Here is a 26,766-nt window from a genome sequence, read left to right on the forward strand (position 1 = left end):
TTATGGCAGCCCGTTATTGTATTCGCTTCAAACACCGGCCGAGGGTTGCCCAGTACACGCTGATTTTGATTTAAATGTCTGTAACTGGTTTGCCTCGTATTCGGAATAACAAAAAAAAAAAAAAAAAGGCGAGCAAAGGAAGCACGCGAGGACGTACATGTGCGACAAAAAATTTGTATACCGCATTTCACTCAAGTAAATTCAGCCTTAGCAACTATATTATACATCAGCAGGTACAAAGTACCTTGTGCACCGATACAAACATATAAACATAAATACATTGACCCCCTTTCTTCCCTCATACAGGCGCTCATGCATAGGAGCAGTAGTGGTGGGACCATTTGTTCCGGGACCATTAGTTCCGGGACCATTTGTTCGGGGACCATTATTTCCGGGACCATATGTTCCGAGACCATTTATTCCGCGACCTGGTTCAACAAGACATGTCATTTAGGAGAGCTGTGTCCGAGGGGAACTTCCGCTCAGCAGGCGCGCCCTGCCGGGCCGCCGCGGCCGCGACGTGTGCAAACTTTCCGCTTCTCCACATGGCTCTGCGCATGCCTGTAGGCGTCGCCAAGCGACAGAGGCGCGCAGAGAGTGCGGCAAGTGCAAGAATTGCTTACAGCGCCGTGCTGGGTCGCAAATTAGTACGACTAAAAAAATTTGTAGCAACCGCCCCGCAATTAGATGCTATACAGCTCGACTCCTCCGCAGAGCGGAATTGCCTTGATTAATATTTCTTTTTTAATGCGCGGCTGCATATACGCCCTCGGGTGGTGTTCGGTGTCCGTCCGTTTATGCGTCGCCTCAACGCAAAAACAATTTCGCCTCCAGTTTCTCGCGATTGCTCCGTAACTTTAAATCTAATCTAGGAATTCTCGAGAAAAAAATCGTACTGAAATTGGATGCTAGGACTCGATTTGGACTCTATTTTTGCGCTGAGTTCCATTTACTTACCGTAATTAGTCCACAGTCAGGTTGTAAACGTTACAGAATTCACGCCCGCTGTCAATGCATGGCCATCTTCGGTGGAAGTATAGTTACAGAAAACGGCTTCAGCTGTTGTTCTGTTGGAACTATTAAAAAACAAACTACAGTCGAGTCCTCTTCTACGATACTGTTTATAACAATATATCGGATATAACGATGAACAGCTATTGCACCGTCAACGTTTGTATTCTTTCTGTGGTACAGTAAACCGCTTATTACAATGCTCCAGTGCCACAATATCAGATATAACGATTGAATCCGGTTATATCGTGCACCAAAAGTGCAACAGTGATGTCTAACGACGTGGTTGCGCAGCCTACTCAGGTAGTGTCTTCGTAGAAAGCCCAATGCGTGAAACAGTCCCTCGGGGACTTTGTTTCAGCCAAGGACATTTACCTCAGCTAGGTAAAGCACCTGTAGATGCTCTTGGGAAAGATTTTCGCTAGCTTCACACGCGGCAAACAAAGGTGTCCGACTGTGGCTTCTTTTCCGCAAATAATAGTAGTACGAGCTTGCTGGAATGCGAATAAGATATTTTGAGCTCTGTTCTGTCATTTTATTTCGCAACCCGCTTGTAAGGTCCCCTTATGAGATTAGCGGCCAGGCGCCCGGGCTGCGCGTGAGAACCCGCCACTCTGTTTGGTGGCCCAGCACTGTAGACTCTACGCTGCAGCCGCCGCCAATTCGTCACGGCGCGCACGGGAGGCGGATTGTCTGGCCCACTGCATACCACAGGGATAATCCCCCATTGAGAAAGCAGACGGTGCCGCCGGATTCCGGGAACCGTCTGCGTGACGCGCGGAGGTGGTGGGATTACGGGCGTCGAAGCGCGCGCCCCGCAAGACACCATTGTTAACGCGCCCTGGCCTTTCGCCCTCACCCCGCGGGGTCGCACGCACCTGCTCGTCTGCGAGCGTGCCGTTGACCCAAAGATGGCGGCACCTCATTGATTATTCCGTGGCGTGCTGAGTGACAGCTGTCTACGTGAATTTGGGCACTCCCTTACGCGTGTATGAACGCTACAGGGGCGTTCCCGAGAGAGGGTGATCTCGAGGTGTTATAAGGCCGAACTTGGCCGTTATAAATCGTTCTTGTCTGAGCGCCGAGCTGGGCAGTTCCCGGCGGGACAAGGAGTCTCGACCGTTAAAGCTAGGTTGGGATTTGTGAGCCCCCTGGGCTAGAGGTTAGGATCGCGTCGGAAGTTTAAGGTACAGCGCCGTACCGGGCAACTAGACGGATCTTGCGGCGAGACAGAGTCTAGGCCGTCGTTTCTCGAGCGGTTTGTGTACGCTCCGAGGATAGGAGAGTTAGACGAAATTGAGGAGCTCGAGTGATTTGTGCGCACTCGGAGCTAGCGTCTAGCGGAAGTTTGAAGTTTTTCTTTCTATTACTAATGTACCCAGTTTTCCTGCAGTAAATAGCTGTATATAAATTCTTCGTTTCACTTAATCAACCCCAACGCCTCGAGTTCTTCAATTCGACCGCGGTCTCCAAGAACTTCAACACCATCGCCCTGCCAGCCTCCTGCCAAATCAACCGGAGCCCGGGCGATTGGGTTCCTCATCGACACCGGACTTCGGGGAAACGAACCACAACCATCTTTACTCCGCTTATAAAAATTATCGGTTATAACGATGGGATTTCCTTGGCTCTTGGATATTGTTATAAGTGGACTAGACTGTATATCACTATCAGCATTCTAACATAGCAGCAAGTTTCGTCTACGTTTCATGATTTTGTAGTTTGGGGTGAAGTTGTCAGTATAGTTGGATTCCCGTCTCGTCTGCTGTCCGTACATGGGCTTCTGCTGAAGGAAAACGGCGTGGCCCTTGTTTATCTCACAGAATAAAACTCCAGTCCTTCCAACCTTCATTCAGCTAATTGCCCTAGAGGTATGTTCAATCTTAAATTACAAACATACGTGTCTTGTTTCGTGTATATATGCGTTGATTCAGTTAAAACACACCACAGCTTCGCTGCTTGTCTGTCTTCACAGAGTGTAGGGGCCGATAACTATTCTCTGAAGCGTCACAGCGAGCCGGCCTAAGCAGAAACGATTTATGATTACCGTAATTACCCGATTCTAACGCGCACTTTTTTTCTAGAAAAATAGGATCGGATACGAAACCGAAACTCCCGAAACAACGGGAATTTCGTCCCGACCATCGCCATCGCCATCTCTAGATGGCGCCAAAGCTTGTAGCAACGACTTTTCGGACGCAGGAACCATAGGCGCCTAGGCTTTTCTATCGGCGTTCACACAAAACGTCAAATCGTTCCACTTGCGCGCTCGATAACAGCAGTGGCAGCAGCGGCTCCCACGCATTCAAAACGAGCGGTCGGCTGAAGCATGCGCCTCTGGAGAAGCTCGCAGGATGGGCGTGCGAGGCGTGCGCCACGATCCCATCGACCATGGTTGAACGTCCGTCATGAAGTGTGGCATCGCGAACGCGCTTGACGCCGCCAAGGACGAGATGTTGTGGTCAGCGGAGAGCGACGAGGAGTGAGATGAGTGAAATTACTTCGAGAAATAAATCGCCCGTTTCTCTCGCATTCGTTTTTCTTGCTCACGAAGTTCTGTGCGGGTTACAATCGGAGGTGCAAGTTTTTTCATCTTTTTTTTTGCTGGGAAAATTGGGTGCGCGTTAGAATCGGGGGCGCGTTAGAATCGGGTAATTACGGTACACTCGCGCAAAACCGAACGGGGACGTTTGTTTTGCGTGAGTGTAATGGGAGCGTACATCTTGGGTTTCTTTCTGCGTCGCCGTTTTAAGTGCAGAGCCCCTTAGGTTCCCGCCCTGTCGTCGTGGCTCGATCGCTGTCACGCTGTCCAGCCACCGCCGCATCAGGCGGCGTAGTGACGTAACGGACCCAAGCAAAGGCTTCGAAAAACAAACGGTTTATATAGCCATAACCGTTCGAAACTCCTGAACCGCTGGCGCTTGTCATATATTTCCCGTCATTTAGCGCAAGGAAAACTGCAGGTACATTTGAGGCAAAAAGCTGTCTATAAAACCGGCGGTCCCTGCGTCCATTTGGTTTTTACGATAGTAAACGAAAAAAGCAGCCACCAAAGAAAAAATAGCAGTGGCTTAGATAGGTTATGCCAGGATATACGTGGCGTGAGCTAAGTTTAAACTGGTTACTCTTAGCTTTCTTGGTTGTCTAGGATTAGCTGATTATCTGCAACACGGATCGTAGGCGGGCCAGTGCGCATGGCAAAGTACGCATGCTTGCCTGCATGCCTGCCTGCATTTCAGCAGTGCCACATGCTTGCTCGCTATCCTGACAGAATGAGGCGAGAGATACGAGAAGCATGGGAAATTCAGAAGCGATAGCAAGATTGTGTCAGCACACCCTCCATCGCCCTTACGGAGAAAAAAATCAGTTATTTAGATAGCTAGCAGAGTCCATGTGCGGAGGAGCCTCCGATATGTGGTGGACTGTTTGTGCTGGTTTGCTTTAGCTGTGCCCATTACTGTGTTTAGATTGTGTGGCATTTTGTTTTTGTTTGTAAAAAAAATTTAAGCCCAGCGTGACGTGTCACCCTCCTTTTTCCTATTTATTGCTGTCCAGCGATAATAAAACTGCAGTTGTTAGTCAGCGCTCTGTTAGTCTATCTCCTCTGTTGTCCCGTTCTTTCGCGCTGTTAATCTCAGAAATGGCTGATTATCATGCTTACTGCTGCTAAAACGATTTCGAATCCAATCCTACACAATTTAATTTAATCCAATTCAATCCAATCCAATCGCGGCGGCGGCGGCCCCGCCGCGTCAGCTGTGTGCCCTGAGACGTCACTGCTCCTCGCGGATGCGCAGCACGGCTGTCCAGGAGCCACGCGGAACTGCTAAACCTCGGCCAGTGTAGCTCACGCTACAAAAATGACGCGTTTTAAACGGTGCAGTGAGGTTCTGGCACGTGCGAGATGATATCCAGCACGAAAAGAAAAAAACTCCCTCTCGTGCTGTACCAGGCAGAGAGCGCGCTAGCCCTGCGAAGGCGGGAAATTTGAATTGCATTGGACAAAACCTCTGTTCAATTCATCAAGAGAGGAGTGGGACGGGGGGGAGAAGAGTGTGTGGGGCGGTAGGAATGAGCAGATAACGGTACCACAGCCCCTCTGGCGGATTGATCACTGCTCTGCACTTCCGACGCTTTCACACTGCTTTAATTTTTTTTTCGTGCAAGTATTCTTTGTCTTCAGCGGTTTTTATCTTCAGCTCACAACAACGCCGCTGCCATTTTTCGTAAGCGGGTGTACGGGGCTTTCGTCTCGAAAATGCGCGGACGATTGCTCAGAAGGTGGGCATGTTAAAGGAGCCTAAAAGACAAAACGTAGATTTTGTTAATTCAAAGATTTCCTCCTTAGAATTATACTGACACCACTTTTAACGTAAACTTCGCTCAAATAAGCTATATAATTAGGAAAAAAGGGAATGGCCATGCCACCCACTCGCTCATTTCCCGCAACGGAACCTATGATGTCATACCAGCCTGCTGTGCGATTGGCGGAGGCCGGCAAAAGCAAACGCAAATTAGGCTGAGCTGATAAGCTTGCAGAACGAGCTATATGTGCTTAAATTTAGGGCACATTCTTTTTAAAGCAATAAGAATGGTGGGACAAACAGTGGAAGTTACGAAAGCACATGTAAACATAGAATTACCGATGCGCACTGCTGTTGGTACTGCGCGCACTATGGTTGGTTTAGCTGTACAGCACTGCGGGCTTTTTGATGACCCCAGACGACACTGGCCGATTGACGCAAGCAACGGTATCTTACGTGACCATATTTGTCGAACGAGCAATGTGTTTCCCGGAACGATTATTTGCTCCCAGAACAAAAACAAGCGAGGTTTAAATACGGTCAAAAACAAACCAAAAGCAGAAAGCGGCTTGCCACGGTATGGTGGCGCCATCTAGGTTCACTAACGGTAAACAAGGCTTCCCAATCGGCTGCAGAGTGGTCTGTTCCTGTGATGTCATGGCAGACCACGAAAACACATGATTTAGCGGGAAAAACAAAATTTTAACTTAAATTGATTAATTTATCAGTGAATAAAGCATCGTTTGCATCCGGATAAGCGTTGGGGGGCTATAAAACACGAAATATTTCGAATAAAACAAACTTGTACTTTGTCATCATGGCTCCCTTAAGAGGTCGACCAGCAGAGGTAAATATAGCGGCCCTGAGGTTTTTGGACCCTGTACACAGCCCTTGCGCTGCCGCGGCTCGAGTATTGCGCCTCCGTGTGGTCCCCACACCAAAGCCACCTCATCGACAAACTTGAGGGTATTCAGCGCCGCGCAACGCGTACCCTCTTTGCTCGCACCCTCGGTCACCCTGCAAGCCCCTGCGTGGCTATTAGGATCCCCTGAAAACCCTCAAATGGCACACCCTGCAACAACGACGTGACCTATCTTGAGTCCGCCTACTCTGCACGGTGGTTGATGGCTCCCTCGGTGACACCAGCTGCCTCTCATCCTCGGTCCGGCTGAGCAAGCGGACTAGGCAGCCAGAGCTGCTACGCGCCCGTACCATCCGTCACCGACACTCGGTGCTCATACCCGGCATTGAGAGTATTCTGTCTGCACCCCTGACCCTTTGGATTCCGTTTCCTCCCGACAGGTCTAAGTCCACACTCCTTGCGCGTGCCATCTCGCGCCGCCAGCTTGTCCCATTACTGCTGCCCAATGGACACCACAGCCCGGTTATCCCCTCCTGCCATTGTTGTGTTGTGTTGTGTTGTGTGGTGTTGTGTTGTGTTGTGTTGTGTGTGGGTGTGTGTGTGTGCGTGTGCGTGCGCGTGTGCGTGCGCGTGTGCGTGCGTGCGCGTGTGCGTGCGTGTGTGCGTGTGTGTGTGTGTTTGACATTTTCTTCGGCATCACCCACCCTGGGTGTTAGTCTAGCTGACGCACTAGCGGACGGACCTCAGCCTTTCTGTTTAGCCTTGCGTGCCACCCAGGGCCAAGTTTCCCGCAAATAAAGATTATTATTATTATTATTATTATTATTATTATTGTTATTATTATTATTATTATTGTTTAGCCTTGCGTGCCACCTGTACCCAGGCTCCGCCTGTGCTTTATTTCTGTCATTTTCACTATTTCAATTTGTGTGTGTCTTGTCGCTTGTTTGTTTCTTGCTATATGTTTCTTGTATTTTGTTTTCATGTAACTACCCGTGCGCCAGCACTCAGGCCTCTGGCTGTTCCTGGGCACGCAAATAAACATGATTGATTGATTGATTGATTGATTGATTGATTGATTGATTGATTGATTGATTGATTGATTGATTGATTGATTGATTGATTGATTATTGTTATTCCACGACTTTCAAAACGAGGCAGTGTATAACCCTCGAAAATGCGGCGCTCAATCATACCACCCATACCTCCCTTGTCCTCGCCTATATTTTACCTCCGCCTGAGCGCACTTTCTCAACAATCGTGGTATTTTGCTCGTACGACTTTTACTTTCACTTAGTTACTACCACAGCTTGGACGACTCCGTTGCTACGGTCTTTATTAATGCATGGGGTGAGGAAAGCTCATGATTTTTCTCGTTGCCCACTTAATGCGTCTATTTTACGATTAAAGGGGCTGTCAAGACAAAATACAACAGAACTAGCTTTGGCAACTCAGTAAACTCCATTCCGACCCAGAAAGACGTGTTTTAAGCGGCAAAAAAAATATAGTGAGAACTTTCAAATTTCGCGGTACAGAGTCAGCAGTGACGTAGTAGGGAGAATACTAAAACAGAGGGATCAGCGTGTTAAATACATGTTTGCGTACTCCTAATGTGAATAAACATAACTAGAGGCCCAGCTACGATCACACAGTCATGTTTTTTGGCGTCGGCTTTGGTTGTCGGTCAGCAGCAGTAGAAACAGGGTGCTCTGACGTCGCGAGAATCCGGCGAGAAATGAACTATGGAGTGGCAAAACGCTTTTTCTATTTTCTAGATCATGTTTTCGAATGATCTATATCTAAATGATATTGTTACGTGGCGGAATAAATATGAGACGAACCATGATTGAGGAGGCGATGATTTAATGGGCGTCAGCCACCTTGGCGCGAGCACGTCTGTCACACTATGTGCTTCATCTTCTTCGAAGATGGGCAAACATGGCGGCATGTGTAATTGTCCACTTCTTCGTCTCTTCCTCGTGACAATATCTAGATCATTTGTTTGACGTTAGAGCTAACGCTAGTTTTATTGTTATCGGTACAAACTGTTCTGAATTTACCAAATTTGTGTTTTGTCGTCATAGTCCCTTTAAGGCGTATTGCTGCAGGGCGATACCAAGGACCTTAACAATTACCCATCAGCCTATTCTCAGTTGTTTACAATCTGTTTACCGAGGTTGTAGCTAACCGCATATAGCCTGAATTCTCAACAACCCAGATAGCAGGCTGGGTTTAGGAAAAGGTACTCAACCATATGTTCTCAATGAAGTAATAGAAAAATCCGCAAATACACTAAACCCGTTTACATGACATTTTTAGATTATGAGGAAGAGTTTGACTCTGTACACACCGCAGCTTTGCTAAAGGCAATAGAAGACCCTAGACGACATATATTAGGGATGTGCGGGCATGATAACACTTCACAAGCAAAGCAATAAATTCCCAATCCGAAAGGGAGTAAGGCAGGGAGATACAGCCTCGCCAAAACTATTCGCAGCATGTCTGGAGGGGGTGTTTGGAAAGCTTGACTGGGAAAACATAGGAATCATCCCCAGGATTGAGGGGCACGCGCCGCGGAAACCTGACTGCGCCCCTCTCCCGGCGCTTCGCCCGTCCGGGGCGTAACTGAATGGGGCAGAAAAAAGAAACGGCCGCCGTTTAATAACGAAGACAGCTAGAAAAATCGACTCCGGGATATCCGTAGCACGGCTCTAGCGGCATGCCGTGGCAAAATATTGGGCTTGTACGACTAACTCACGAGGTTCCCGGGCCGTCTAAAATTTTTCTGCTGCGGCCTATGAGAACAGGCCGGATTTCAGGTCGTTCCGCACTAGTTAACACAAAATTGTGGCGCTCAGAAAACAGACAGAAAAAACAACTCCCCGGTTTGAGTACTTCAGGTTGTGGGCTACAAACCTGTTATTGTAGATTTTTTGCAACGTTGTTTGTGTAGTTCCCTGCAACACTTTTCATGCCCGGGGTGAGGCGTATCGCCACAAACTTCGAAAAACTGACGCTACGTGGCGCCCCCGTCCCCCTCCTTTTTCCTGGAAGGAGTGCAGAGGAGGACCGTCTCCACCCGAACACTCGCCTCTCCTCAGCGGAACCAGGGAGGGTTCCCATCTGTTGTCGCTGAGAGTAACAAAGAGGCAGTCGGTAGTGTGCACGAGGACGAACAAGGCCTGCTCCCCTGGTTTATCCCAAGGAAGTGGGGGAGATAATTGCTGCCACTGAAAAGGTTTGGCTGACTTGACTGTCCCCCCTCCTCATTTTTAGATTGCGCAGAGCAAACAAAGCGTGCTCCCCTGGTTTTTTCGCGCGGGGGGGGGGGGAGGGGGTGAGGGGGGGGGGAAGACTTTCCAGCACAAGAACTGTGCCTGAAGGACCTACGACGTGTCCACACGCGCTACTGTTATAGTGCCTGGAAGTGTACAGTTTTTGCTTCTTCGTTTTCTTTCTTTTTTCTGAGGTGGCAAATAACGCTATGTTAGTACGGTGTCAAATGTGAAAATAAGTTATCCGCACGGTTTCCTACAGTGATGCGTTAAATGGTGTAAAACGTATATGTTTGCGCGCAGGTATGCCATTTTGTCTTTTTTTACATACGGATTAGTATGAATGTATTTGTAATCTGTTTAGCGTTTTCTCTTCTTTTGCTGCATTGTGTTTTTCTTATGTATACAGGTAATCATGCCGTCCTTGTTACTGTATATATCTATTCCCACACATGCCTAAGGCCTGGCACTCAGGCTGGAAGTATGAAATAAATAGTAAATAAATAAAAATAAAGCACTATCTTCAAGTTTCTGAGACTGAAATTATGGCGCAAGGGGGGTTGCCAAGAGCTGAACGAGCGCCGCTTTTTTAACGCTATTATATCGAAGCGGCGTCCGTTTTATCAAAAATCGTTTTCTCGAATGCCGGTTTATAGATTCACCAATGTTCGTTGGTTTTTTTCGTTTAAATTGTTATTTTATTCAATTTATGTACCATTCATCCCAATGCTATTTAAACGCTTTTTACCAGAGGGAATATATTAATTAGAGGTGTGTTCAAGTTTAATTAATTGTTTTTCATCCTTTTGAAAAATTCCCGGTATATTGCCGTAGTTTCGCAGTTTTTTTCCCGCAGCTTTTTGTTCAATATTTGTTGCCTTTAAGCTTTGCGAATTTTCTCATTCTTCTGTGCGCTCTAGAGAATGTGTTTGATATTTTGTTAATTGTAAATATTAAAATTGTGGCCGCGCTCCACTGCTTCCAAGGCGCTTCCATCAGAACAGCACCAGTTAAAAACTGATATGCGTTAAAAACGGTTATAAAAAGTATAAACGACGCCGTAAGAAGCATGCATATACGTGAAAAAGTCAATGGCGCTTAACCGAAATGGAAGCAATTATACATTTACGGCACACTGTTACAGTTAGTGTCGTGAATTATACGAACGCAATGGTAGTGCTGCACCTGAAATTAACCCCAATGTTGAGCATTGATGTTTGGGATTCCAAGTTACTACTATTTAGACGCCTATGAACGGCCCATTTTAGACGGGTCTAGGACATTTCGATGTACTGGAACATTTCAATGCGGGATGTTACGGTGCAAGCATTCCGGTGCACCGACATTTTCGTACGCCAACTTTTCTGCGAACGGATTTGTGTGCATATTTGTGTGAAACTTTCGGCAACTTATTATCTGCGTAGGTATTAGGTTATGGATGACTGTCTACGCACTGATTGCATCGTTTGTGTTTATGCTTTGAAAGTTTTCGGTCAGAATTTGAGACTTTTTAGAGCTTTATTTAATAACTCTTTTAGGCAATACCAATTATTATGCATCTTATTTTTTTCTAGGGGCGCGGGCGAGGGTTCAGAAAGTCACAAAAAGAGCAGCTTCTTGCCGCCTTGTGTGGCGCCTTGCATCTGCGCAAAAAGAGACATTTAACGATGTTACGGCACATATAATGTTACACTGACGTCGAAAGGGACAAATTATGCAGCTCTTAAAGCTTTATGCTGTCGTTCATGAAACTTTGTGTAAATGAGCTGAAGAAACGGTTTTCATTAAGACTTGTAACAAATAAAACTTGCTCAAACGTAGGCACTTCCAAAAAAAGACGTCTATTGCTAAGCTTGCGCACCAAGCTTCTGAACTGTGCCTTTTCTGTGCACCCTTCGGTGCCACACACAATAATTGCAGCTCTCTTTCCTAGGTGTAAATTCCGAGGACACCTAAGCACTTTTTTATGATACAGTGATTGAGAAAGCATTAGTGTCCAGTTGCCGAACGTGCACTCTCAATCGTCCTTTTTTCTTTTCTGTCTGTCTATCTGTCCGTCTGTCACTCGATTCAGCCGCTGGGCCAAACATGAAACAATGCTGGAACAAGGAGTATATATAGGCAAAACCGTCCCAAGCTACTGAACCTGGCGGAGTGCATATATTTCTACGTGTCAATATTGTTCAGAAGAAAAACTTGGCCGCGTATCTGCTCGCTTCGCTGCAAATGTCGTCGAAAGGCGATAGTCTTCTGCAGCCCCTGCCGTCTCATACATTCTCCTCCCCCCTCTCTCACTCCTAAATTAAATCCAAGCTAAATTAAATTAAAAGCTAAATTAAATTAAATTAAAAGCTAAATTAAATACACTTTTCCCGCGCTGCAGAGCTCGCACGCCATCTGTTGGAACCTTTGCTACTGTTCGGTTTAGGGTTGCGCTCGAGCTCGAGGCTCGGGCGCCAGCTTCTTTTCGTATTTTTTGGTCAAACCATTGTTTTAACGCCTCTTTTTTAAATTGCTATCGTGAAAACCAAGGCCATGTCTATGCTTATTTAAAAGAACGCGCGTAATCCCGGTTATGTGCTTACATTTTGCCTCAAATGTACCTGGGGTTTCCTTCGCGCCATATTATTGGGACATGTATGACAAATCTTGGCAGTTTTAGAAGTTTGGAACGGTTTTGCGTATATAAGCGTCTTGTTTAATAATATTTATAACTTTTGAACCGGTGGCTGAATCGGTGCCGTCCACCGGGCGGGCGCCCTAACATCTGCGCTTCATGCTCGCCAAATAAAGATATATCAATCAATCAATCGCGTTTAAGTAGCCCAAGAAAGACTATCGTCTTTAAAAAAGCATTAGGCATAATTGAGGCAAAACATTAGTGCATAACTGGCCGCAGCAGCGTTCTTTTATTCAAAAATAGACGTGCGATTGGTTTTAATAAAAATGCGGTAAAAGACGGTGTCAAAAACAGGCCAGATAAAAGTAAATATAATAAAAGAAAGATGTCTCCTCAAGAGTGAGAGAGAGAAATCTGTTTTCGGGGCAAGGCTGGCCCTAGGCCTGTTGGGGGAATAGGATCAAAGGAATGGGTAAGGAAGGGGAGCAGACCGGCCGTTCTATACAGCTCGTGCTAGACCGCTTGTGACTGCGAATACAGCAGTCTTGTGAAGGATGGGAGTGCCCACGGAGTGAGGGTCTATGGCTATCGCGGGATCGTTGGTGGGGGCAGAGAAATTTCTATAGCGAGTTAATTTGGGGCAAAACCAAATGAGGTGGTGCAGATCAGCTTTGGTTAGGGAGTGGCACTTGTTCACGAATACCTCAGCAGCTCTTGGAAGCGTAGGTAGAGAAGCCAGGAACCCAGGCGGGTGAGGTTTCTGAGGCACTGTTCCAAGAACAATTGAAAGAAAAGGTCCCAACAGGTGGCGCGCGAACCAAGAAAACGAGGGAAAATTGAATCTAATTCATCAAACTTCAATTGCATCAATTATGGGGGAGGCAGGGGGAGAAGAACAGCGTGAGGGGGAGAGGGGAGGATGTTACGAGGCGGGGGCGGCCGAAGGCTATGGTATACATTTGCAGCGAAGCATCCAGATACGCAGCCAATTTCTTATCTTCTCCTCGTGACTATGACTCGGCACATACCCGGGGAACGTACTGTAAATAAAAATACTACTTACAGTACGGTAGCATACCCCATTTCAGGTAGAATGACGGACAGGGCGTTTCACGTAAGAGCGCTAGTCCAAGAATATTGTTCACTGATCATGTCGCACACTAGCCGGTGGTTGGGGCGGGGAGTATTAAAATATTTTAGTGTACGTCTAAAAGAAAAGAAGAACCTACCCGCAATCAGTAGCACCTTTCTCTTCTTGAGCAAAGCTGCCTCAGGGGCTAGCGCGTGCAAGTCGATCCAGCACGTGCTCTTTTCAGAAGCGTTCTCGTCGGGCCGGCGTGCGCCTTTTAAAGACAATAGTCTTTCTTGGGCTACTTTAACCCAGAAATTTTGGTCTTTCTGTATGTCTGTCTGTCCGCCTGTCTGTCTGTAACTCGATTCAGCCACCCGGCCAAACTAAAACAATGCCTGCGCAATAGTCTTATATAGTCACAGCTAAATGTGCCCGTCGAAGTCCGGTGTAATGTTCATACATGTCAATATTGTTGAATAACAACAAGACATTACGCATATATAAGACAACAAATTAATACAGAAGTGATATTGACAGCGTTCCTTTATAAAAAATCGTACATGTTTGATTTTGTCGAGATTAAATACTTCATCAACTGAAGCAAAAAATATCACTCCGCCGTCGCCTGCTGTCGCCCGCGCCATATAGCTTCTGGCGGCATTTGAAGAAGTCAAGTGGCAAGAGTTACGAAAGGTTCCACTAGATAGGTTCCACGTTCTGCTTGGAACGCACGTGGACTAGGAAAACGCGGTTCTATAAACGTTGAAGTAGGGCGCCTCGATTCACACGCGTCTTCGCCGTACGGCAGCGTTGGCATCGAGACACCCGGTTTGGAGCAGTGGAACGCGGGAAATTTAAAATGGTTTAAGCAAACATTTGGCGTCTTTACTTTGGGAGGAGCGCGACGCAACAGGATTGATTGATTGATTGATTGTAGGGTTTAACGCGCCAACGCAACGGAGGCGATGAGGCGCGCCGTAGTGGAGGGCTCCGGATTAATTTTGACCACCTGGGGATCTTTATCGTGCGCCGAAATCTCGAACACACGGGCGTTTTTGCTTTTCGCCTCCATCAGAAAAGCGGCCGCCGCGGCCGGGAATCGAACCCGCGACCTCGTGCTCAGCAGCGCAACGCCTTAGCCACTGAGCCACCGCGGCGGGTTGCGACGCAACAGGAACAACATGAGAGGTGAGCGGGAAAACGAAGGGAGGCAATTACTTGGCAAAAGCCGATAAAGACTATCGTCTTTTGACGACATTTGCAACGAAAAGAGCAGATACGCGGCCAATTTTTTTAGCTTTGGAGGCACCGGAAAGCCCGTTGAGCGGACGCGTCCCACGCAATAGAAAACATTCATAACGTGTTTTTCTTTTACTTGCCGAATACTTGCATATGCTCATCTGCTTGTTTTGGCACTGTCGCGTTAATTGCTAATTTCTTTGTTTTCCGTTACTCATAATGTTAGTATACTTGCACCTCAACCTTAACGCAAAGTAGGTAAGGGTTGAGGCATTTGATTTTTGGTTTTTTATGAACCCCCGAAATAATAGATTATGATCTTGCTCTACCGCTTGTGCTTTGCAACAATAACGCAAAATGTTTTTGTGCTGCAAATTATTTGTCAATGCAGATATTAGCATAGGAAAAATAATTTTCCTGAATTCGGGTGTAAATGTTCGCGCGTAGAAATTAAAAGCGAGCAGAAAAAGAAAAGCTCGTTTCGTTTAATTGCATGCGTCTTCAAAAGACGCCCACATATCAGACACCTGATTAATTCTAATGTACGAATCAATGTACCAACGCAATTTGTGCAAGTTGTTCAACAGCAAAAAAAAAAAAAGTTCGGGATGTGCCAAGTGCGAACAAGTATCATGCAAGCGGAAGGAAATAAAAATGCCCTGTGACAAATTGAACAGATGACCCCTTAATGTCGAAAAGGTGACCCATGGGACCTGAAAGGCTTTCGGAACCGACATCCCCCAACAACACGTTTCATTCCGTGAAATAGCCAGGACACCGGGCTGGTCGAGCGGCGCGGTGAGCAGACGATGCGTCCGTAGCAGACGACAAGACGACACTGGCAAAAGTTAACTCATTAGCGACGCTGCAGTTGACCCGAGCCTGCTCGATACGTACTAACGCACATTGTTTCACAAGTCGAAAGAAAATTTTACCCGGCTCTTTCCTTCGAGTGAGAAATGCGGCACGAGCGCCACGAAAAAAGCAGGCGTCCGAGCGGGGCGAGCCCTCCCCGTCCACACGGGTAGGGTGCCTCGATGCGCGCCCGCAGAGCGGGGGCGCATCGAGGCACCCTACACACGGGGGAACCGCAGCCCATGCGGGGTCGTTTTGTGAGGGCTCCCCTCTTGTTTTTTTTTTCCTTCCTGGTTCGGCGAATTTCAAAGGCGAAAAGCTGGCCTGTTTGGGAAACCGTCGCGAGAGGCTAGACCCTGTGTGAAGGCCCTGCTTCTCGCACCGCGGGGGAGAGAACAAGAGAGAAGGAATTGTGTCTTCAGGTCGCGACGCCACGTGGTGTCAGTTTTTCGAAACTCGACGCCGTGTCCCGAAATCCTGGCCATGAAGGATAAACGGGGAATACTTGAGCAATTTGTGGTTTGCGGACGACATAGTCTTGCTGAGTGAGGCTGCAGAACAGCTGCAAACAACGCTTGAGGAACTACAGTCAGAAAGCAGAGCCGTGAGGCTGTGCTTTCTGACTGGGGCCGATGGGAGAGGACAATAGCGCAAACGAGGCCCAGCCGGCGCAGCCGCAGCGGGCGGAAATCTCCGAACCATCGCCCAAGAGGAGGGCCATCGAGAATCTGAAGGAGCGTAAGCTCGCCGACAGGGTAGATAAACTAGAAGACGCGTTCAACAGTTTCAAGGGCGAGATCTGCAGGGACATGACAACCATCATTCAACAGACCGTGGAGTCATCTATACAGCAGACCGTCATGCCCGCCATATAACAAGAAAAGAGCATGCAGCAACAACTAGCCGCTGCCATACAACAGTTGAGAGAAGAGTTTAGTCGGATCGTACCACAATGGACGGGACCGCAGCAGCCGCAGTAAACGACAAGTCCCTTCTCATCTGGCAATGGAACTGTCGAGGTTACGACAGCAAAAAGGCCGTACTCCAAGTCCTCGCCGACAAGTCAAATAGGAAGCAGGACGTCATCGTCCTACAGGAAACGCTGAGCGAGAACGCTCGATTGCCAGGTTACAAAGCGCACGCCAGCCCCCCAAGCAAAGCACCCAACGGCACGGGCAGGAGGATCTGCCCCTTCGTCAGGAAGGGACTATGTCACGACGAGATAAAAGGCGTAAAGAAGTCTATGGCTGAGCACACCATCACGGAACTAGTGATAGGCAAGAAAAGAAAGCAAAGCGTTTACGTGGCCAACATCTACAGCAGGCCGAGCTACCCCAGGCAGCGTTTGAAGACGCTCATGCGCAAGATCGGCAAGACGGCAGGTAATAACGCGGGAATAGTGGTGTGCGGCGATTTCCACGCTCACCACAAGAGGTGGGGGTACGCCGAGAATCTGGCCAAGGGAAAGGACCTCCTGGAAGCCACCCAGAAAGAGAATCTGACCTTGATCACGGACCCCTCGCACCACACGCGCACCGGCTCCAAGAACGATCGAGATACCACTACGGATTTAACGTTCGTCAAGCTCCCGACGTGGACCAACACGGGTCTTAACTTGGGCAGCGACCACTACATCTTAGAAATTCGGGTCCCCGTGAAGGAAAAGCCGTTCGAGAAACGACTCCACAAGATCACGGACTGGGAATTGTATCGCGCTCTGTTGCCGGGGAACAAGGAGGATATCCAAGACGTAGAGACTTGGACGACCAAGATCGTGGAATGCGCGGGAGCAGCCACCAAGGAGATAGAGACGGAATCCGAGATCGAAGCGATAGACAGCAGATTGGCTCACATGCTCGAGGCGAAGCGTTCCATCCACAAGAAATGGAAGCGCAGCGACACAACAGGAAGCTACGGCAGAAGGTCGCAGATCTCAATCGGGCCATTCAAAAACACTGCACCGCACTCTGCCGCCAGCAATGGGCGGAGGTTTGCAGTGTGGCGGACGGTCAACTCCACGTGGGGAGGACGTGGTCGTTACTACGCCACCTGCTGGACGAGACCAAGACTAAGTCCCACCAGCGCGACAACCTCAGTAAGATCCTGAACAAGTCGATCAGAGAGCGTGGCCAGGAAGAGACGTTCGAACGAATCGGCGACAAGTACCTACCCGACATCCTGGAGGAGAGCCACCCCGACTACGGGGTTCCGGCCAACGAGGAGCTGGAGCGAACTCTGGGAAGTTCGCGCCGCTGGGAGGTTCGGGAGGTTCACGCCGCTGGGAAATTCATGCCGCTGGGAGGAACTCTGCGAGGTTCGCACCGCGGTCCAGGAGCTGAACTGCCGGTCGGCAGCGGGCCCTGATCGCGTGACGAACAAGGTACTCAAGCATCTGAACGAGCCGTCGCTTGCCAGCCTGACGGCCCTGTTCAACAGGTGCTGGAAGGAGGGCAAGCTACCCAAGTGCTGGAAGACGGGGAAGATGATCTTGATACCCAAGCCGGGCAAGCCCCCGGGTATCGAGAATCTGCGCCCGATCTCTCTGACGTCCTGCGTGGGGAAGGTGCTGGAACACGTCCTCATGAACAGGTGGCAGGTGTACCTAGAGAAGAACGATCTGTACCCCCACTCGATGATCGGCTTCAGGAGCAAGCTGAGCACCCAAGACGCTATGTTGCAGATCAAGGAAGAGGTCATAGACAACGCGACGAAGGACAACCAGGCGATAGTGGGACTGTGCCTGCAGAGTGCTTTCGACAAAGTGAAGCACTCGGCCGTCCTGTCCCAAGTCGGCTCCCTGAGGATGGGGGAGTGCACGTAAAACTACGTGCGCGACTTCCTCTCTGGACGCACGGCCAAGATTCAAGCGGGAGACCACTCTCTGGATGAGCGGAAGATAGGAAGCGTGGGCACGCCCCACGGCTCGGTGATATCAACGCTGCTATTCAAATTCAACCTTGTTATGATCGGAGTCGCGAGGCGCTTGGAAGCCATACCCGAGGTCTGTCACACCATATACGCGGACGACATCACGCTGTGGGTGCCGGGCGGATGCGACGGGCACGTTGAGTCTTCCCTGCAACAGGCGGTGGACGCCATAGAAGACCAGTTGAAGTGCACGGGCCTGATCTGTTCCCCGAACAAGTCGGAGTTACTGATAATCCCGCCAAAATCCAGACCCAAGCAGGAGAGCGACATCAGCCTGTTCACGAGCAACGGGCAGGTGATCCCGAAGGAAGCCAAGATCAAGGTGCTGGGGTTCCTGATCGAGCGCAACCGCCGGAACAACGACACGGTCACCCGACTGGTAGGCAAGGTAGCGGCCGCAACGCCGCTGATCAAGCGAGTGGCGAACAGAAGATCCGGGATGAGGGAGGACCGCCTGCTCAGACTTATCCAGTCCTTCGCGATAAGCCACGTCGCCTACGCGGCGTCCTTCACAACTGGTTGCTTCAGGAGCGCAACCGCCTGAACGCGGCCATGAGGAAGGCGTACAAGGCAGCCATAGGTGAGCTCGACAGCGCGTGCACGGAGAAGCTCTTCCAGCTGGGAATACATAATACACTGGATGAGATCATGGAAGCCCTGCGGGTCGGCCAGATAGAGCGGCCCAAGGGTTCGCGAACGGGGAGGACCATTCTCGCCCGGCTCGGTATGGAGACGGTGGCCGACCCTCAGAGCCTCAGCAAGCAGGAAGAGCGCGAAGTCCCGGCGGCAGTCCGAAACGCCGTCCGAGTGTACCCGTTACCCAAGAACATGGATCCGACCCACAACGCGGACAGGAGAGCGGCCAGAGCGAAGGCTGTGTTGGAACATCACCTGAACGTTCCGGGTACCAGATTTGTCGACGCCGCTGAGTACGGCGACCACCGGTGCTTCGCGGCGGTAGTGATAGATGGGAAGACGGGAGTCACGGTGAATGCCGTGAGCATCGTCACGAGAGACGCGCAGCGAGCGGAAGAGCTGGCCATCGCCCTGGCCATCGCGGACCCAGAGACGACGACGGTGCTTAGCGACTCAACGAGTGCAGTGCGCAATTTCTCCAAGGGTTGGCTGTGCTGTGAAGCTGTGCGAGTGCTCGAGCGGGTGAAAATCGATGGACGAAAGGTGACAATCAAGTGGTTTCCCGCCCACGCGGGGAACGAGGTATCGGAACTCGCCACCAACCACAACGAGACTGAGAACGCAGTCGCGCGAGGATTAGCTGGCCGCGGGGCGGACCGAGACGAAGAGTGGTGGACCGAGACGAAGGACAGGTACAATACCTTTCAGGGTATCACCAAATATTATAGAAGTAGTAGGAGGGTGCTGGCACCGCCTCACCCCGAGCTAACCAGGGAGGAAGCGTCCACGTACAGACAGCTGCAGACGAATTCACTGATGACCCCGGTCGTTATGAAGCACATACAGCCAGAACTCAATACGGACGACACGTGCGTGTTGTGTAACAATGCTAGGGCCTCGACCGCCCACTTACTGTGGGACTGTGAAGTGCGACCTAACGAGGCGGCAACCAGGACAGACCTACCGCCGTGGATCCAAAAAGCAGTGCGCAGTTGTGACAAGGACACTCAACTATCAGCCGTCCAGCAGGTCCTAGCGGCCCTCGAAAAGCAGCACCGGAGCGAAAGCTGCGGGGCGACGCTCTCCCTTACGGGGCAGCGGCCCCGTAGCGAGTAGCAAAGGGGTTGCCCGAGTAGGGATGACGTCGGGATCGACGAGTGGCTACGTCCGGGCGCAGTGTACACACTGTGTCTGTTGCAGGCATTCAACAAAGTCTTTCTTCCTTCCTTCCTTCCCGTTTCAACCCGGCGCAAAACGCCCTTCTCTTTTCGCCCTTTCCCACTTCGCCTGTTCCCGTTTGAACCAATTCCCATTTCAACCTTCCCGTTTGCTCCCTCCCATTTCAACCCGGCGCGAAAGAACCTCCCCCTTTCGTATTTTCCAATTTAGCCCGTTCCGAGGAATAACGTACCAAGTTTATGAAACGGTATAAAAACAATTTCATGTTGCTCTTCCTTTATTTCCGTTTGTTCACAGCCGCTGCGATAACATGCTCAGTACAGCCAGAGTCCTTGACTGCTTTTCAAACCTGGGCTTCACTTTTTGAATCTACAGACGACGAAATTTGGTTACAATTCAAGTCATACCAATTAACAAATCTGCACAATCATACTCGAAAACAGCGAAATACAAATTAAACATATTTAGGTCGCGAGGGTCTCCCGGCGTCTGCCCTCCTTTCCTCTTGTTCGGTCGACTGACCCTCGTCTCTAGCTTCTTTAGATCCACCCCAAAAATCCCAGACACTTACGTTTTATTACATTAAAACGACTCCATCATGGCCGTGTCCCGAAAGAGTGTAAGGAGGGACTACTAACACACACGACCACGGCAACCAGATGTTTAGACACAAACAATTATTTTATCCACACTCTAGAGCTAACTTTAACTCAAGCTTCAAGGTAATCGGCAAAGGACGAGTAAATAACCAATAAAAACCAACCGACCCATACCAACTCCGAGCGCTGGCCATCGACCCTCGGGCGGCCTCTATAAGTATTGTTCCTGCGACGCGCGGCGAAAATATGCTCAGCGCCGAAGACATTCCCGGCTTTGTCAACCAGGCGTGTCCATTACAAAAGGAGCTGTCAGTCCCTCGTCACATACATCCGTTGTAGTAGTGACACTGTAGACCTGTTACGAATTCGAACCTCACTGCGTACCATGGCCGGTGCGACATTTAGAAGCGCCGCGGCGGGCCTTTCTCTATTCATCTCTAGCCCCACGAATGACGGCGCATCGAGGATGACCCCACCGACTAGGACGCACCCGCTCTTTGCATGGTGTAATGCGGTAATTACCCCCGGCAACTAGAGCGACCTTCCGCCGGGCGTCACAAGGTACCCTTGGCGCCGTATAGACGTGAAACAACAAAGGTGCGGCTCCCCCCAAAATGACATTAACCACCCTTCCCTGGCTGGGATTATTTTTATGCGCTAGACGAGCTACCCGGCTCCCCCCCCCCCCCCAAAAAAAAAAAAAGAAAAACGATGAAAAGCGGAAAGCGCTTCCGCGGTTGCTCCTAGCACCCCTCGAACACTTCAGCGGTGCCTGCACAAAGAAGCCGCGCAGGCTTTTATTCAACAAAAACGCATGACAGAAAGCCCCCTGCGTTCTCGCAAAATGTGTAATTGGCTGAATTAACACATTATATCGTTATTTTTGTTTTTTTAAGTCCCTCCTATGGACATTTTTGATCTATAGATCTCTCGAACCCGAAGACAAAGCTACGCTCCAAAAATGAGCATAAGAACAGCTGTTAAATAAATTTCAGCCACGCGTACGGACACCAACTGCATAAAAATCCAATGCGTGCATTGCCCAAGATATTGGGTATCTTTCTAGTACACTTTCACAGCTACAAATATTGTGTCAAGAGGGCAGTATCACCCTAAGGCATTCGGAAACTTTTATCGGCCTGAAATATCGGTCGATTCCGGATAAATTGCTGCATAGAAGTTTTTAGTGCATGACCCTTTGCTTGTAAGCACATTTTGGGGGACAATTTCGAAGACGGTACCGCAGATTTTCAGACATTCAAATGGGTTGGAACGATGCGGGTTCAAAAGAGAAGGGCGCTTTGGGAGTGGGTTCAAACGGGAAGGGCGTTTTGGGAACGGGCTGAAACAGGAAGCGCCCAAACGGGAAGGTCGTGTCGGGAACGGGCGCACACGGGACGGGTCAAGCGGGAAGGGCGTTTCGGGAATGGGTTCAAACGGGACGGGGTCAAACGGGAATGGGTTCTTTCGGGCTACACCCAAACGAGGTGCAAAATCAGGAGTAGTTAAGAGAGGAGTGAATGAAAAGCTCTCCCGCACTGCGTTATGAGCAGCTTGACTGCCGACCGCAGTCCATGCAAGTGGCGCGCACCTGCGTTCCATGTGCTTGCAATAGTACATAAAAAAACGCACTGCGCTGAACGCCACAGCTAATCGCCGATGCAGTTCTGAGCGACTAAGCGTCTCGACAATAAACGCTTGCACCGCCGGAAACATACCTCGCCTGGTACTACGGCCCTCCCACACAGGATATATGCGGTGTATTGATAAACCGACCGCAGCCGTGGGTGTTCCGGATGTATGTTACGTGGCAAGGGAGCGATTAACGGTGTGCGCCTGCTGAAGCGCTCAGAAGGGGCCCCGCTGCGACGGTTGGGGTTCATTGTATGGGCCTTCAAAGCTTTTTTCAGCCTTTTCGTAATCTTAAAAGCTTTCAGGACGCCCGCAACAAACACATAGAGTGTTTAGAATAAAGGGTCACAAACTACCTAAGCCAAAATTGGCTGCTTTATTCCCGTCAGATAACCTTGAGACTTGCTCAAAATATTTTTCTCTTTTTGCCGGTTTTGGCGTTCTTTGAGCGCTGGAATCAGGGCATTACAGCGATGTAGCGGCTATTAGCCGGCCTTACTTCAGTTGCAGCAATAAACGCATACGTTAGCCACTTTTACAAAATCTCCACAAAAGCAAAGCAGAAACGGAAGGCGTATCTGCTGCTACGAGCAAATCACGCAGTGCCGCTCCGTGCTTGCGATAACTATATAGCTTTCACGGTGCTTCCAGGCGCGAAGGAAAGAGTGAAAGCGTTTATCCGAAGTGTTACAGAGTCGCGTACCCGTCCGGATACGTTGCGGAGCTAATTGCATGCTTGATGAACGGCAATGGGGTCACCGAACGCGTCTGACTGCCTGAAAAAGAGTCTCTGATTTTGAAGCGTTGCGAAGGAGCTTGATGCTAGAGCATCAGCGCTTAAGCCTGCAATAATGGGCTCTGCTTAAGTTAGGCCATCAGAGTTTTTGAGATAAAAACAGCGACGTTTACGTGTAAATGTAGCCCATTAAAATAGTCTGTTACGGTCAGATCTGGCCTGAGGCTCAGTGTGTGTTGATGCATGCTAAAGCGGTCAGTCGCTCACTTTGGATGCCGGCCTTTGTTCGAAGGTCAAGGGAGCGTCCTCAGGCGGTTCCGCTTCACAGTCCCTGCCCCTCGGGGGACGTCTCGGTCTGGAAAGCCAGCTCATGGCGGTACCATGGCGCACTCTGTCGTACCTTTGACTGCTCAGGTCTTTGTACCGCGCTATTAGGTGTGGAGCATGAGCGCAGTGCGTTTCTTGCTACCAGCGGAGTCTATCTATATTTCAAACAAAGTTATACAAAATACTGGGCAAAACTCCTGAGGTATAGTACAGCTGGATTCAAATTTTGAAAGGTGTTCGCTCGTAAGATGCATCGTAAGAACGGCTTGCGATTCTTTGGTGCCTTCGTTATCGTGCACTTTTGGTGGCAACGCTACCGCTCATTGGGTCCGGCCAGTCACAAACTGCTGTTCCTACATCTGGGTTGTGAACAGATATGTGAATCTTGACACAGGTTCTGGAAGCTCAACGTGACCCGTTGAACTGACCGGCAGAAGGTTAAAAAGCTTAAGGAGCCAGCCACGATCCTGGCAACAACAGAGGAGGACATTTAACCCATCACCGGAGGAATGTTTGCTTTGTGGCAAGGCCAGGACACCGTGCCTCCGGACGAAATTCGCCCGCAGCAGTGACCCGATTTTCTCGTACTGTGGGATCTCAAGGCCGGCGAGATTATGCCAGGCAGTGACAAGCAGATATACGTGTCGTGGGTGCAGACTCGAGCAGCGTGCCGGGATTCGTGGGGGCAGCTGCATTCGCGGTACATGTGAGTGTGCATGCACGATTTTCAAAACTACTTCATTCTTATTTCACATGATTTAAAAATAGGGGTAGGAGCATGAAATCAGCCCATTTCTGGTGCAATATAGTGGCAGTATGACAATATCCCGCACAATCTCGAATTATCGTTTGTGCAAAAAAGAAAAAAAGAAGATGGTTCCTGAGGCAGCCGCACACATTTTGAAGAAGAAAGCAAGGTGTGTCACCGGAAATGGATGGAAATTATCACGCAGGATGCACGTACGCACTTTCTGTCACACATTTTGAATATTTTCCAGCTTTCCTGGGGCTCCATGCGCTTACACATATCAACAAAATCAACGTCCATCGGCTGGTTTTCCCTGCCTCCAGCCGGACGACAACACACACATTCAGCATAGTATGCCCATTCATTGTTTCCGGCCTGCTCCATGGAAGCATAAATGCTAGTTTCCCACGAGCGAACAAGTGATCCTTTGTTTGCCTTTTTAAACCATTCACTTGGGCGTTGACCCAAACGGTGTGTGCACACAGGTTTGCCGATTCTTGGTTGGATGCTGTACTGCGGGATCAGTTTGTGTTGCACTTTTTAGTGGGCGAAGCAATAGTACCCCTGTAGAAAAGACGCCATTAACGACGCAGTAAACCACAGAGACCCCCCTCCCCCCAATAAAAAGTCTGTTCCGAGCCGCCTCCCGTGACGACCAACCCGGAGAATACTTAAGCTTCTCAAGATTACTTGAGACCTACGCAGGCCTGAATATCAAAAAATACACCCACAATGCGCCGGCGAGGTTCTTCCTGAAATCACATTTCCTTATTATCTACGGTAGTATAATTGTGGGGGTGCCTAATGGCAGTCCCATTTCTTTTCGACACTCCAGTTGCAGCGGCACTCGATTCCAGCTTCAGGTGGACCCTCGCTTCTTGCTGCCGCCACTGTCGTTTTAGGCTAGCAGCGGTGGCGTCTTTCCGCAGGAGATCGATTGGCACGACTGATAACCATGGCAGTAGCGGACGGCTAGCGCCCATGGAGAATCGCTCAATTAGCGTATTAACTTTACAAATTAGACTGCGCCACGCGTTGTCACGGAACAGTAACGTAAGGATAGCTCTGTATCCCCTCCGTGGTAACATAAGAAGACCAGCATCATGCCCCTTGGCGTTGCTATGAACCTCTCGCTTAAAGAAAAATACGCCCCCACGTGGTTTCGGTGCCCGATGTGTAGTCACCATACATTGACTTTTGGAATGACGAACGCACGCTGCTTAGAGCCATATACACCTGCAGGGGCCTGGCGACCCTAAATCACGAGTTTTACCATCTAAGCATGGCCGCTCTCTCATCATGCTCCAAGGGTCGAACGGCCACACCTGCCCCTTGGCTGCTGCTGCCGTTCTGGCTCATTTCTACCACCAGGCAATTCTGCAACATTCAGAACTATGGCCGCGGGAATTCCCCACCGTCGTTCCCGGCGTCCACGGTGTATTTAAGTCCTCAACGATACGAGTTCACCCGAACCACTGTATAGTGCCTAAAACGGCACTGTAGAGTGCCCGCGAGTTCCCGCACCTACATTTTCTTGGCCTGCCCTCTGTTTTGTCCCCTGCATCCCAGACTCCCAGTACGCGGTAGAAAACCGGGCTCTACACCTTGGTGACCTTCCCGCCTTTCCGTACGTTTTCTTCTTCCACAGTCGCATACCTTGAGTTATCTTCGTGATGTTCTTTTCCCCGGGGCTTCTCCTCCAAGCCGCAGTAGCGCTGAGGATCTGACCCCGGGTATCCTCAACCGACAGACTCAGCCTCCGATACAAAACTGTACATTTATTTACAGCCCGGCGGGCGACTAAAAAACAGGACTCGCGCGGAGCTCGAAGACGGCGGGCCGAGCTCTCCCGCGCCCGGGCCGCGTCTCTCGATGTCGTCTCCTTGTCTTCATCTTCCCTCCACCCTGACGCTGGGGGCTAGGGAAGAGGGAAAAGCGAGTCCTTCGTGGGGGTCCAACCCCATGTGGTGGCCATTAGCGCATCCGGTGGTAGCAGGCGCGACCTTCATCGGAATGCACGGCGTTTCAAGGCGGCGCGCGACACGTGCGTTTCATTTGTGCGCTGCTCGTCCCACGGCCCACGCCACTTCGTGCGTCGAAGCGCCCGACACCTTGTATAGCAGATTTATAACACTATCGTGAAACGCTTCCTGTATGTCATGGCATATGCCGCAAACGCTGGCAATGACCCAAGCCATAAAAATTGCCTCCCCTTTTACAGTGAAGCTTTATATGACAGGATGGCAGAATTATTTGTGTCCGCGCACAAAAAGTCTGCACAGGCACCCGGTATTCCATTTGTATTCTAGTGATGCTACGAGAAGGTCCCGTATAGTCTGTGCCCCCGCAGAACTGCGTGGCTATCAACAGCGGCGAAGGAACACAGAGGGCAATGGCATCGACGGAATGCTGTGTGAAAGGCAACCTAAAAATCGAGAAGTTCTGTGATAGTAGGTAATGTAATGCGGATGTCTGCAAACCAGACATTGAGTTAATGTCGAAGTGTTTGAAGTATAGCGCCCATTTTACACCCACTAATCACAGTATGTAGAATTAACCTTCGAAAAACGCCTCTGAAGTCGTAATCATTCATCCAGGTTATGTTGGAAGCATTTGGACTGCGGGGCTAAAAGACACGCATCAACGAATAACTGCGCGTAGGTAATGTCTAGACCTAACATACTCAAGAAACCATACTCCCTTTACAAGCAAAACGACAATGACACCGACTGTGCGGTACAAA

At 49.7% G+C, this 26,766-nt stretch overlaps 2 protein-coding genes across 2 annotated transcripts in view; one reads left to right on the forward strand and one right to left on the reverse strand.

Moving 5' to 3' along the window:
• Window positions 1-26,766, reverse strand: part of LOC144150845 (uncharacterized) — a 173,214-nt gene that overhangs the window by 142,280 nt on the left and 4,168 nt on the right. The gene's annotated exons all lie outside the window — the stretch shown is intronic.
• On the forward strand, window positions 16,191-18,710 carry LOC144150831 (uncharacterized). Its single transcript, XM_077682190.1, has 5 exons — window positions 16,191-17,161; window positions 17,236-17,497; window positions 17,571-17,674; window positions 17,828-18,026; window positions 18,099-18,710. Exons 1-5 carry the CDS (start codon window positions 16,191-16,193, stop codon window positions 18,708-18,710), a joined length of 2,148 nt encoding a protein of 715 aa, XP_077538316.1.

Source organism: Haemaphysalis longicornis, unplaced genomic scaffold (genome assembly GCF_048455015.1).
Source record: "Haemaphysalis longicornis isolate Haplotype H1 unplaced genomic scaffold, Haemaphysalis longicornis Haplotype H1 scaffold_80, whole genome shotgun sequence".
NCBI lineage: Eukaryota > Metazoa > Arthropoda > Arachnida > Ixodida > Ixodidae > Haemaphysalis > Haemaphysalis longicornis.

Coding starts and splice junctions, on each gene's coding strand:
- LOC144150831 (XM_077682190.1), top strand. CDS start 16,191: ATGGACGGGACCGCAGCAGCCGCAGTAAACGACAAGTCCCTTCTCATC. Junction 17,162..17,235: donor ACAGGAAGCTACGGCAGAAG/GTCGCAGATCTC, acceptor GGAGGTTTGCAG/TGTGGCGGACGGTCAACTCC. Junction 17,675..17,827: donor CTGACGGCCCTGTTCAACAG/GTGCTGGAAGGA, acceptor CCTCATGAACAG/GTGGCAGGTGTACCTAGAGA.